General features: G+C 35.2%; 2 protein-coding genes across 2 annotated transcripts; both read left to right on the top strand.

The window, feature by feature from the left end:
- The first annotated feature begins 396 nt into the window (after positions 1-396).
- On the top strand, positions 397-2,100 carry LOC129753607 (cytochrome P450 4c21-like). The gene is made up of 5 exons (XM_055749443.1): positions 397-751; positions 810-1,071; positions 1,130-1,256; positions 1,314-1,881; positions 1,937-2,100. The coding sequence occupies exons 1-5, from the start codon at positions 397-399 to the stop codon at positions 2,098-2,100; spliced, it is 1,476 nt and encodes a 491-aa protein (XP_055605418.1).
- Positions 2,101-11,011: 8,911 nt separating this feature from the next.
- On the top strand, positions 11,012-12,522 carry LOC129757155 (uncharacterized). Its single transcript, XM_055754282.1, has 3 exons — positions 11,012-11,066; positions 11,123-12,211; positions 12,282-12,522. Exons 1-3 carry the CDS (start codon positions 11,022-11,024, stop codon positions 12,489-12,491), a joined length of 1,344 nt encoding a protein of 447 aa, XP_055610257.1. The 5' UTR covers positions 11,012-11,021; the 3' UTR covers positions 12,492-12,522.
- Positions 12,523-12,994: the final 472 nt, after the last annotated feature.

The raw sequence follows: 12,994 nt of genomic DNA on the forward strand, positions 1-12,994 counted from the left end.
CGCATTTCCGACAGATTTGTTTGTACAGAATGAACTGAATCCCGGGTCAACATTAGCGTCTAGACGCTGAATGAACTTATTCCGTAGAAATATGAAAGCGCGTTGTAAAAACTGTCGAAACGTGATTCACATGAGAACCGTTTATTTATTTGTTATTCCAGTTAGAAGCTTTCTCCGGTTAATGAGAAATTAAACAATTTTTTCTACTGCTGTACAGCATTGTTTTCTGTTTACATGGAGAATCTGTCAGAAATCCAGTACCTACTATTTAGCAAATGATGCTACAACTGAGTACGGAATGTGAAACTGGAGGTTCATTCAGTGTGAAGTAATCGAAACAGGAGGTTCAGCAACTTTATCCCAATCCTAACTTTTATTGGAAAGATCTTAAATAAAATGCCCGTTTTTGGATGGCTGTTTATTTTAGTGATATTTTTGTTGATTTTGAACTATGTGAACAATAACAGACCCTCACCATACCTTAAAACGATCCCGCTGATCAAACCGTGGTATCCAATTTTGGGAAATGCTAGACATTTCATGGGAAAAGATAGACAACAGGTGTTCGAATCGTTGAAGCAAGTGTTTAGCTGTCACGAGCGAATCTTTCAACTTTGGTTTGGCAGCCGACTTACGATCGGAGTAACTCATCCCGAGTTGATTCGAAAATTGCTTACCAATGCCGATTGCGTGGAAAAACCTTTCTTCTACCGATTTTCACGAGTCGATCACGGCTTGTGGGCAGCTAATGGTTAGTTTTTGTTCAAAATTTGAATTAATTTAATTCATTTTTTTTTGTCTAATTGTAGCTAACCTCTGGCAGCAACAGCGACGAGCTGTGAATCCAACATTTTCCAGTCGAGTTCTCAGCAGTTTTGTTCCCATTTTTGAAAATCTCTCGGCAGTTCTGGTCGATCGTCTTTCGACACGTCAAGGGCTCGAAGTTGATATACTACAGTTTTCCTCTCAAAGTGCACTCGAAATGGTTTGCGCAACCACATTAGGATCACGATTGGATCAACTGGATACTAAAAATAGTGATTTGGAAACACTTTTGGATCGATTGGACAGGTAATGTTATTTGAAATGATCAATACTATCTGTAATCAGTAAGCTTTATCTGTTCAAGACTTTCAGCGATTGTGAGTAAACGATTGTTCTCTCCACATTTACACTCCGATATTGTTTATCAGAGAACCTCAGATTTTCGGAGAGAGATGAATCTGCGTAAAGAATGCTATGAAGTCACTTCGAGGGTATTTTTGTTTTTTTTTTTTAATTTATGAATCATTGAAAAAAATCACAAATTTCAGATTCTAGAACGGAAAAGGGAAAATCTCCACCAAAAGTCACCACAAACTCCAAAAGTTTTCATCGAGCAGCTTCTTGATACGAGTCTGGTGAAGCGTCGTTTCACCGATCAGGAAATCATTCACAATGTGTACAGTATGCTGGCAGCCGGAAGTGAAACGACAGCCCTAACTCTGGCATATGCTTGTCTTCTACTGGCTATGTTCCAGGACGTTCAAGAGAAAGTTTTCAAGGAGATCTCCGAAGTTCTTGACCCAGAAGACCCACTAACGGTTGAAACACTCACCAGACTCCGATATATGGATCAGTTTTTCCGGGAGACCATGCGATTATGCCCGGTGGCTCCCCTCATAGCTAGGGAAACGACCTCGTCAATTGAGCTGGATGGAGCTAGATTTCCGAAGGGGACCGTCTTTTTGATGAGCATCTTTGCCCTGCATCGACGGAAAGATCTTTGGGGCCCGGACAGTGACAAGTTCAATCCAGATCGATTCGAAGAAGGCAATTCATTAGAAGGACGTGATCCGTTCGCATATATCCCGTTTTCTGCTGGATCAAGGAATTGTATCGGTAAATCTTGGATTACGCTATCCAAAAACCAAAATTCTAATTTTTTTTCTCGTAGGTCATCGATATGCCAACATCAGTATGAAAATTATGATAGTTCATATTCTAAGAAAATTTAGGCTGAATACAAGCCTTCGCTTTGAGGATCTCAAGTTTGAAAGTGGAATGATGCTGTTTCTAGCAGGACAGCATCTAGTCCGTCTGGAAACCAGAGGGACATAGCACTAAAATTCGAAAGTAGAATTTTTTGTTGACGATATAAAAAGGTACTTAAATTTGGAAATAAACTGTACTTTTCGTTTGTTTTTCAAACCCTGGGATTATTCTTTAAACTTACCTGTATGTGATTTACATTTCTTTTAAAATTGATTTTTCCTACATTCGATATCTTATGTAGTTTGTTGAATTTATTTTGAATAAGTTATTCCGAAATCATAGATAACGCATAGTCAAAGTTGTAACCTGGGAAACTTGCCTGTTGGAGTCCCCCAAGGCAGTAATCTTAGACTATTCATATTTATCCTTTATTTTTCCGATTTGCACCAGTTACGTTCAAATGGTAAACCCAGGTTGATCGCGGAGGATTGGACTTAAAATCTGCCCCCTCTTTGAACAGAGTTCAAAAGAGCCTTTTGAAAGTGTAATCATAGTGCGCAAATAATCCGTTGCTCAATAATTTTGATGTGTAATTCGTTCTTTATTGAAATTGTACTGTTAAGTGGGTTTGTGCGTGTTGTTCTGGAACGAGAAGATCTAATTGAACCTACTCTAAGCTTCAAAAAGGACCTAGTAAAAGCATCGCCATGCTGCTGGCTTTAACGGCAATTGAACCAAAAAACCATCGGGTATCATCGGTACCGAAGATGATCCTACCAGGGTTGAGCCAAAGTTGATTCTTGGTTCGATATCTTTTCCCGACCAGCCATCCTAGAGTAAGAATAACAAGTAAGCGGCCAGAGTTGCCTGTGTTAGAGGCCCAGAATGGGCAGAGTCCGAGGTCTGATTGGCCAGTTAGTGTATTGTGTCAGAAGTCCTCTCAGAATTAGTAGAATGATAAAGGGAGAAATACAGTCCACTTTGTAATGTTGTAAATGATTGAGTTTAGTTAATTGTTATCGAGAAATATCTGATGCTACCATGAAGCCGTCAGAGGCATTCCTGAAAACGTGTGGTAAAGGAGCTCGGATTTCAGATTATGAATATTGATATTAGGTGTCTGCTAGTACAAGCGTCTTATACTTAAACTTTTGAAGTACTTGTTGATTTTTCTCAATTTCTTTTCACATCTTGGATGAACGAACATTACTATTGGATGAAGAAAATTGAGCTCCAAAGTATGCTTGGTTATAGGCTGTCCCATTATGTCTGAGCATGATTTAAATTGACTAGTATAAATACAATTAAAGTGCAAATTTATTTATTTTTTTATTCTGCTTTATGCTACTTTCTATAAGGGTATATACGAACGATAGTATTGGCGAAAACTTGGGCTCAGCTATAACCTCAAATTTTGATTTGCCGGCGGCCTCACTAGTGATGCTAGGTGCGTTACTAAAATCAACATTTGCTTGTTTTAAACTAATTATGATATTTCTGAATTGATAAAATTTTTGAACTATCAACAGCTAAACGTCTCACTCAATTTATAACGGGGCGTCCCTAAATGGATGAAGATAAGCCATCTTTTGCTAATGAATTTCCAAGGTGAATTCAAAGCATCTGAATCTTGGTAGATTAAAAACAAATTGTTTTTAAATTCTAAACGAATGCAAAATCATCCACTGTTACAAACAAGTAAATTAATGAAAGCCCCGTCTATGTTGACTTTGAAAATAATCGCCTACATGCTCTGGATAATCTGGATGGATCTCGATAATGGACTCTAACCCTGCTCTTGAACTCTGAACTTGGATAATCGTTCTAGAGCAGTGGTCGGCAACCTTTTGAGTCAAAAGAACCAAAACCATAAATTTTCCAAAATATCAGAGTTTTAAAAATCCACATTAAAGATTTATTGTATATGTTTTTAATTAAAAAAATCAAAATATAAGAATAAATAAATGAATGATAGAAAATAACCTTAAACGCATTAGAGTTTTTATTTTTCAACTTTACGTTTTTCTTAACTCTTGGATTTTCCTTTTCAATTTGTTTCTGATTATCATAATATTCTGATTCTGGATCGTTCAGTCTTAAACATGGTTTGATTGTAGATCAATTTAAATACGTTGGCAAACGTCGAGTCAAGAAAGTTTTAAATCCACATAAAGTTTTCATGAATACTTTGCATGATGTTTAAGTGAAATATTTGAACATATTTACAAAAGCAGACTGTTTATGATTTCTTCGTCAAAGAAAAGCTTTTAAAAAAACAAAGTAAAGGGATTTTTTTAATTATCAACCTTTTTCAAGACATTCCCCAGATTTAGCTAATCTTTTCCAAAATCTAGAAGTATGTGGTAAAATTCAAGTTAAATTTATGTAGTCTAAAATTTGAATCTTCAAAAATTACCCAAGCAACTAAAAGTTCGGATAAGATGCATCTTTCAGGCTTGATCAGCTGAATCGTGTATTGAAATACAACTTATTTTCGGCTCTATTTTTAAGTAGTCAAATGAACTTTAAATTTAACAAAACGTTCGCTTAAATTGCTAAACAGCTTCTAACCAGCTTCAAAAAGCACTTAAATAAGCAGTACAACAAATCGAAAGAATTACTTTTTCGCTCCTCCATATGCCTTGAAGTTTTAAAAATCAGCTAGTTTGATTGAAATAATCAAGCATATTTATAACAAACTTACTTTTAAATAACATATTCTTACCAAGCCTCAAACCCGAGCTCACCGCTGGCAAATCAAGCTACGTACTTGCTGCTCTATATGAACTTCGTGGTAGACAACGATTTAGCTTGATGTGATAGTTTTCTTCAAAACTGCTTTCCGGTTCTTAATTTCTACTATATACACCAAGATTTTTTTACACGGTTTTTTACGTGGTTTTTTTACATGGCTTTTTTTACACGGTTTTCGGGAATTAACACGGTTTTTGAGAGTCCTTTTCAAAGGAAAACATTGAATCTTTTCGAAGTTGGGAAAATCTTAGCTCTGAGACTAAGAACATGATACATGAGACCTGAGACCTGGGACCTGAGACCAGAGACATGAGACCTGAGACCTGAGATCTGAGACCTGAGACCTGAGACCTGAGACCTGAGACCTGAGACCTGAGACCTGAGACCTGAGACCTGAGCATGACTTATGTCTCATGCCTCATGTCTCTTGTCTCAGGTCTAAAGTCTCATATTTCATGGTTCTTGTCTCATGCCTCAGGTCTCATGTCCTAAATCTCATGTCTCATGCTGAGGTCTCAAGTCTAATATCCCTTGTCTCAGGTTCCAGGTCTCAGGTCTTAGGTCTCAGGTCTCAGGTCTCATGTCTAATTTCTAATGTTTCATGTCTCTTGTCTCATATCTAATGTCTCATATCTAATGTCTCATATCTCAGGTCTCAAGTCTCAGGTCTCAGGTCTCAGGTCTCAGGTCTCAGGTCTCAGGTCTCAGGTCTCAGGTCTCAGGTCTCAAGTCTCAGGTCTCAGGTTTCAGGTCTCATGTCTTATTTCTAATGTTTAATGTCTCTTGTCTCAGGTCTCATATCTCATGTCTCTTGTCTCAGGTCTCATAACTCATGTCTCAGATCTCATGTCTCATACCTCATACCTCATACCTCATACCTCATACCTCATACCTCATACCTCATGTCTCAGGTTTCAGGTCTCATGTCCCATGTCTCAGGTCTCAGGTCTCGTGTTTTATGTGTTAGTATGTCTTAGTCTCAGATCTCAGGTCTCAGGTCTAATGTCCCTTGTCTTTGGTTTCATTCTTCAGGCCTCAGGTCTCATGTCTCAGATCTCAGCTCCCTGGACTCAGGTCTCAGGTGTCATGTCTAAAGGCTCAGGTATCAGATCTCAGATCTCATGTATCTAGTCTACGTTCTCAAGTCTCAGGTCTCAAGTCTCAAGTCTCAAGTCTCAGGTCTCAGGTCTAAGGTCTTAAGTGTCAGAACTTCAGAGCTGCAGAATTTGAATGGTTTTTTTACACGGTTTTCGGGAATTAACACGGTTTTTTTGCATGGTTATTTTTACACGGTACCTACATATATCAGTGTAAAAAAAACCTTACTGAATTTACATTTTCAAGAGGTTGAAAAATTCTTCCTGAACTCAATGTGTGCTTCATACAGTCGTTTCCCAAATAACGATGTGTTTGTTTATGTAAACACGGGTTGACGTTCGAAACAACTAAAATTAAGCCTTTAAATATGCTTCAAAGTTCCTATATTGCGAAGTTACTTTTGAATGCCCGTTAGAATTCATTAAAAACTTTCAAGTGTACAAAAACGTATAGCAAAGATTTATTACGAACTGTTGAGCTGTACTAAAAAACTTGCATCCCTTTGATTGCTACTTGATGTTAAAAAAGTGAGAAGTACGTAACAAGTAGATTGTTTTTTTTTCATACTAAAGTACTTTTTTGTTTACTGTTTCTACTTTTTGGAAAATTTAGAGTTAAATTTTCCAAAAAGTAGATCCGAAACCAAAACAGTACTTTAAAGCTATTATTCAGATTTGGCTGAGCTTGATAAAGAACGAAGTTTCATGGAGCTCGAAATAGCATTTTCAACAGAAAAATATTTCCACAGAACTTTTAAACAGTTTTATCTGAACTTATGAGTTCGTTCCTTAAGTGAAATAAAAGAATATTAGAAAGCGTTCTGAGTATTTATTTGTTTTGTTCAACATTCGAAATTCTATAACTTAATTTTTATGCATAATTCAGGTATAGCCAAGCTTCAAAATGGGGATCCAGAACTGAAAACTCGGGGCCACCTATTCAGTCGAAACTCATATTTCAATTAAGATTCACAAGTTGGATGAAAAAAAAAATTGAATAATGATTGAAACTCAAAACATGAAAATTTTAATTATAGAATTAAGGCTTTGTAACATATTTCACATCTTGGTTCATAATTTAATTCGGATTTGGAGTTAAGATTCAGAGAACGTATTTAAATTTGGCAACAGATTCAAAATTCAATTTTTGAATGCAGGTTCAGAATTCAGATTAAGGATTGAAATAAAAAATTCAAGTTCTAATTCAGATGGTAAATGAGTTTAACAATCAACATGAAAATATAACGATGATTATTCCATTGAAAAATGAAACTGTTAAATGATGGCAAACTTATAAAAATCACAAATATAAAGCACAGTTTAATTTTATTTGGGAGTAGGTTTTAAGAAAAAAAAAAAAAAGGTTTCTATTCATGAACAAACCATCCACAAAATTTATATGTTGGATATTTATATATTTTGAATGAAAAATGTTTGCCGATAAAGAAACATGTTATCTTCAAGTAAAATAATCTGCAGGGAATTTCATATTTTATCGGTGCATTTATTAGTTTTTTTTTATAAATCGCAGTTTTTTAGGTATTTTAATTTCGAACTTAAATTTTAAATTTGGATTTGTTAGAATCAGACTTGAAAAGCAAAATTTTGATTTTTTATTTTCACTTTTGGAAATTTGTTATTTTTTTCCATCGATGGTTGAATCGAAATGGTTTAAGAAGTTCCAACTGATCAATTATCAGAGGGCAGAAAAGTGATTGCGAGAGCTTAAAATATAAAATTTGATGAGGTTTACGTTGTTTTATAACGAAACAAAGGCTGTCTAAGATTTTTTTTGTAAATGATAAACTTAGATTTTTCTGTGTTTGTTATTTAAAAATGTACAAACTTTTTTGAAAATTAATTATCTAATGATAATCTTATTTTGTTGTTTTAAAACAACAGTTTTCCTATGCATTTACGATTAATAGTAAAATAATCTTGATATCTATGCTAATGTTTCAAAAACAGTAAAAAGCAAACAAAATTAAAATAAAGCTTCAAGAAACGCTATTTTGCCATTTGGTCCTTTCTGCTTGTTCCTTATTTTTAAATTCTCTTCTGGACCTATTAAATTCCGTGGTCACAAGACTCCATTATCGCATAAGCACGGTTTTATAAATGTTTTATCCAAAAATATATATAACTAGATGATCTCATACAAACTCCGTTTCGCTTTCAACATGGAATATGTCATGAACAGTTGGTATGAATGTCAATTGCCAAGAATTTGCCGGATGCACTTCCGAATTCATTGCTAGATAATAATTGCAAAAATATTGGACAATCACTTTTTCTGTTGTCTGCTACAAAATTTAAAATCATCAATAAATTAACCGTGCCAAAGTGCATTTTATTTTATTGGCTGAAAAAAAATTGAAGCAACATCTGTCTCAACTTTCTGCAATTACTTCTTTTTCAAATCGTTAGAAATCATATTTTATACTACAACCCTCGAAAGCTGAAATGGATAGTTTGGCAAAAAACCATCAATCAAACGAATAACCTCAACTTGGGCGTATATTGGCCTCGAACGTCAAAAAGCCATACGTTTTTAAGTGCATACTAAATTTCCTTTAAGTTGATCTGGTTTTATTGCTCTATCGAATTTATCCAGTCGAAACAGAACACATTTGAGTCGCAAGATGTTGCTACCATTTCAAATTTAAATGCTAGACAATTTTATCCTGAGTACTCACTATGCATGCTGATTTGCTTTTTTGCGCTTACAGAGATAATTGATTATCTTGATTATCTCGCATAAGGAAAGCTCAGGAGGCCCATGGGATGTTACATTTTTGCTCGTTTGAAGCAAAGACGGTACAATTCATGGGAGCTTTTCATCAACATGCCCTCTAGCTTAAAATTTCAACACCTATCAAGCTTTCTCCTATTGGCGCACTAATGTCTGTCTACCCATCTTTCATTCATATTTCAATAAAAAAAAGAGAATTCTCTCTAGTTTTTATTCCGTCGAGCATGCCACTTAAAATTATAATCATACAAATTACGTCGATTAAAATCATATACCTAGCTAACACAGATAATAGCAATTTAGAAAGAAAAAAAAATTATTTTCTTGAACTAATCAGTATTATCATTAAAAAGTTATTTTGAATAAAAAAAGAATAGGGATCATAGCACTGTGCGGCGCATGCAACCCAAGATCATGTTGAAAAATATTTAATGATTCTTTCGAAGCAAAAATTTAGTGATTGTAATCATTTCAATTGTATCATGTATGGGAGAGTGGGGAATCATGGGCCACTTTTTTTCGTTGTTCCATAACTTCTTTATTATAAAAGATAAAATGAAAATAAAAAATGGTATGGTTTTTCACAATTTCAAGGTATCATAAGGTATTTTTCTAAAATTATTAATAAGTCATTTTTCCCAAATTCTGACTGTTTGAAAAAAAATTAATATTTTTTTAATTTTGAAAAATGGTGGGGAATCGTGGGCCACTTAATTCAAATTGACCAAATAACATGCAAAATTTTATGAGTTGACCCAAAACTGTGATTTCCTAATTCATTTCGTTATTTTAAAGCAATTTCAGATGATACAACTAAAAAAGAGAGCTGTGTATGATCGCAAAGATTTCAAAACCTGGCTCGCGAACGTTTTGGCAAAATTTCTTATATAGGATGGACAAAATATTTTTCATAACCGTTCATTTGGCATAAGAAAACTTTGCAGATAGGAAAAACGTATTTTAAGTTCTGAATGTGTATAAAAACATAAAAATATAGGTGATTCAAGATGTGTGGCCCACGATTCCCCACAAGCTATGATTTGCAAATTGGTTGCGTTTGTGTGACTTATTGATGTTTCATAAAAAATTCCTTTTCCACGTGGAAGATCATGACAAAACCAAGATCATAAGCGTATGAGCATATTTTTTTATGCACTTTAGGTTCCCCATCGATGAAATTAGCGGGTGTTTTTTTTTAATTATGTAAGTAAATTTTTCTAACTTTTTTTAGCTTGTTAAATAAAAGAAGCATATGATGCTTATTTCAGTCAACAACATATAGGAATATATGCTCACGCAAAGCGACGACGATGACAGTTGGTTGGAGATTTTTATCTCAACACACATCTGAGATATTAAAAGTGGCCCACGTTCCCCCATGGCCCACGATACCCCACTCTCCCCTACATTTTGCTGGCCCTCACTTCACAAATAACGGATCACGAAAAAATCAAAGCCGTCACACACCGACATTAGGCATTCTGTATCTCAAAATACGCTTGACTAGATACTATAGATTTGGTGCGGTTGAGTGACCGAATGTGCTGTGTGAATTTTGTAAAATACATTTTGATTATTAAATTTGTAACATTCGAGCTATGCTTCTTAGAGTAGCGGCAAGGCAAGCGAAAAAATGAAATATCTCGTATTTTAACCGCAATGAGTTGAGTTTCAAGTGACTGCAATGATGCAGATGTTGAAAATGATGTTTATATTTTTCCATTTTCGAGAATACTTCAAAAGGTGGCTCATAATTTTGTGAAAATTATGTTTATCATTATCTTGTTAATTTTACTAATTGAGAATTTTGTTTGATTAAAAGTAGAAATATTGATGTTCAACGGAGAATAATTCGTAGGTTTTGTAATGGCTCTTCGATTTTATAGCGTAAATTTAAACACTTTTTATATGTATTTCATGCAACGTTTTGTATAAGTTTGATGTAATTTTTTTCACGAAGGCTTTCAAAGTTCGTTTTTTGTTTATTAATAAAAATTTCTTTTACGTGACTTGAATGTTTAAGTTTCTAAGTCTAGGTTTACATTTTAACCAGAAAACTTAAAATACTAATGGATGTTCAATAATATGAACAAAAAAGTGAAAAAAAATTCTATGATAACTAACATGCATATGAATTAGCTTCCAACTGGAATATTCTCAAATAATCACTTTCTTTCACATGCTTCCTACAGCAACGATCGTTTGATTAACTCAGAACTGTTATAATTTTACTGCCCTTCCCGCTTGAACATGGGGAATAAACGTCACCAAACTTGACAATCATACACCCACGAATGCAACGTCACTAAATTATACCTTTCCGAGCAGTACCGGAACATATCATCTTCCAAGTCGGCTTTGTCTGACGGGCCGTATTTCCTGAATTAGATTTAGACTTTGATATTGAATTAAATCATTCACTGCGCTGATACCGGGTTATAAAGATGAAGGTCTTTCTCTGCCTAACGGTTCTTTCGGTAGCTGTAACGGTAAGTTAAAAATGTGTAGTAAAGCTCTTTTCAAACATTTTTTTTCAATAACACAGCATCTACAAGCTTCCCAGTTACCTCCAAAAGTAGTGGAAGCCAGAGATGGCCTTAAGAATGAACTTCATTCAATGGCCCAAATGCTTCCGAACGGAATCGAAGGCCTCAAAATTGCTGATCATCATTTATCCGATGATCTTCATGGCGTTTTTGAAGATTTCCTGACTCAGAACCGGGCAAGTATCGACACAGTGCTACAAATTCTACAACTTGTTGATCATGAAATTGGAAATGTGATTCCTGGCTGTCAGGAGCTATGGAGTCTACAAGAGGCTGTGACATCCAATGGAAACCTAGTTTATGAACAGGTGACGAAACCGTTGGTAAATTCGGTGAGTCAACTCTGCCAAGCGGTTTCGGAAAGTCGGTTGATTGATGTTGAGCAGCTTATGGAACGCGTAGAGCAAGCTGCCGATCATTATAGGGTAGCCATCGACCGTGTTTTACAAGAAATCCAAATCGTTTCATCAGAACTTGACCAAGATCGCATCACAGCCCACATTAGTTTGAACATGGACAAAGTTCGATCACGCTTAAACGAAATCAATGGCACTCTGTTGCGTGATATGGATCGAAATTTTACTTCATTCATAGCTGGATGGATACGAAAGCAGAAAGAATTCACTTCACTATTACCGGAATTCGCCACCGATTGGGAGGAAGTCGAACAAGTATCTGCTTTCATGAGGTCCCTGGACAACGAAACAGGAGTTCTTCAGGACGAACTCGAAGAATTTATCGAGGATTGGATCGAAATCTTGGACCTTGTGCTAGAATCGGTTCACAACGTGTCGATTCAGGTTCGACAGCTTTTCCTTGATGAGCCGCTGGAAGACTTCCTAGATGGCAGCACCGATCTCACCTGTGTAGCTGAATCGATCAAGTTTGTTGACAAATACAGCTTCTCACTCGTTGACGATTTCTTTAGATGTGTCGATTTTGAGGACGATATGATGAGATCTTATCGACAAATTACCTCGATGTTGACATCAACAGACAAAGCTGTCAGCTTCATTTTTGAAAGTTATAAAAAATGTGCCTCAATGGAGCAAATGTTTCCGGACTCTTTGGTTGCCTGCATTGATGAGGTATTTTCAAATTTTGTAACTTTTTCTTCAAATTATCAAAAATTGATTTTTTTAACTTTCTGATCAACAGTTGGGACACTTTCTGAACGAGACGGAAAACTTTGTGCAGTTGAAAGCCAATGAGATATACTTCCACGTGGAGGATGCGATGATTTTCAATGAGGTTACGATCGAGGCTTGTTTGCAGATGGAAGTACGCAAGGCAGTGTTGGAGATTGCTGATCGTACGCTTCGTTATAACGAGTGTAAGACGCGGTACGCCGAAGAAATGCTACCGTGAATGAGAAATTAAATTATTGAATTAATAAATATCATCCCTTATTACTGAGATAACTTTTCTTTAGTCCGATTCAAAACAATCATGAGCTTCAAATTCGGTAGTTGAATTACTAGGTTTTAAAATTTTTGATTGGTTGCTAGCAAAAGTCTATCCTTTTAAAGCATAATTTAATCAACCACTTGTGAACTTTTGTAGGCTACAATAAGTTTGCCAGAATTGTTTCAGCACGTTTTCAGGCCGAATCAATCCGGGAAATATTGTATACAAAAACCTGACAAACTCCGGGACAAATGTGAAAATCGGCAACCAAAAATCCAACAATATCCTGGCATTTTTTTGTCAAAACCTAAAAATTACTCAACAAAATCAAAAAAAAAAAATTTATCTTAATTTATTGACAGATTTTAAATTAAATTTTAGGCTTCTAAAAATCTTTCATGATTACATTTGTAAAACTTGTCCAAAAAATTTTGTTTTGAAGGCGTAAATAAAAATATTTTATA

Source organism: Uranotaenia lowii, chromosome 3, assembly GCF_029784155.1.
Source record: "Uranotaenia lowii strain MFRU-FL chromosome 3, ASM2978415v1, whole genome shotgun sequence".
Taxonomy (NCBI): domain Eukaryota; kingdom Metazoa; phylum Arthropoda; class Insecta; order Diptera; family Culicidae; genus Uranotaenia; species Uranotaenia lowii.

What these genes read in the sequence shown, in the direction of transcription:
- LOC129753607 (XM_055749443.1), top strand. Translation starts at nt 397, where the DNA reads ATGCCCGTTTTTGGATGGCTGTTTATTTTAGTGATATTTTTGTTGATT. An exon ending in GCTATGAAGTCACTTCGAGG is followed by an intron (nt 1,257 to 1,313) that starts GTATTTTTGTTT and finishes CACAAATTTCAG; the next exon opens with ATTCTAGAACGGAAAAGGGA. An exon ending in TGGATCAAGGAATTGTATCG is followed by an intron (nt 1,882 to 1,936) that starts GTAAATCTTGGA and finishes TTTTTCTCGTAG; the next exon opens with GTCATCGATATGCCAACATC.
- LOC129757155 (XM_055754282.1), top strand. Translation starts at nt 11,022, where the DNA reads ATGAAGGTCTTTCTCTGCCTAACGGTTCTTTCGGTAGCTGTAACG. An exon ending in TTCTTTCGGTAGCTGTAACG is followed by an intron (nt 11,067 to 11,122) that starts GTAAGTTAAAAA and finishes TCAATAACACAG; the next exon opens with CATCTACAAGCTTCCCAGTT. An exon ending in TGGTTGCCTGCATTGATGAG is followed by an intron (nt 12,212 to 12,281) that starts GTATTTTCAAAT and finishes TCTGATCAACAG; the next exon opens with TTGGGACACTTTCTGAACGA.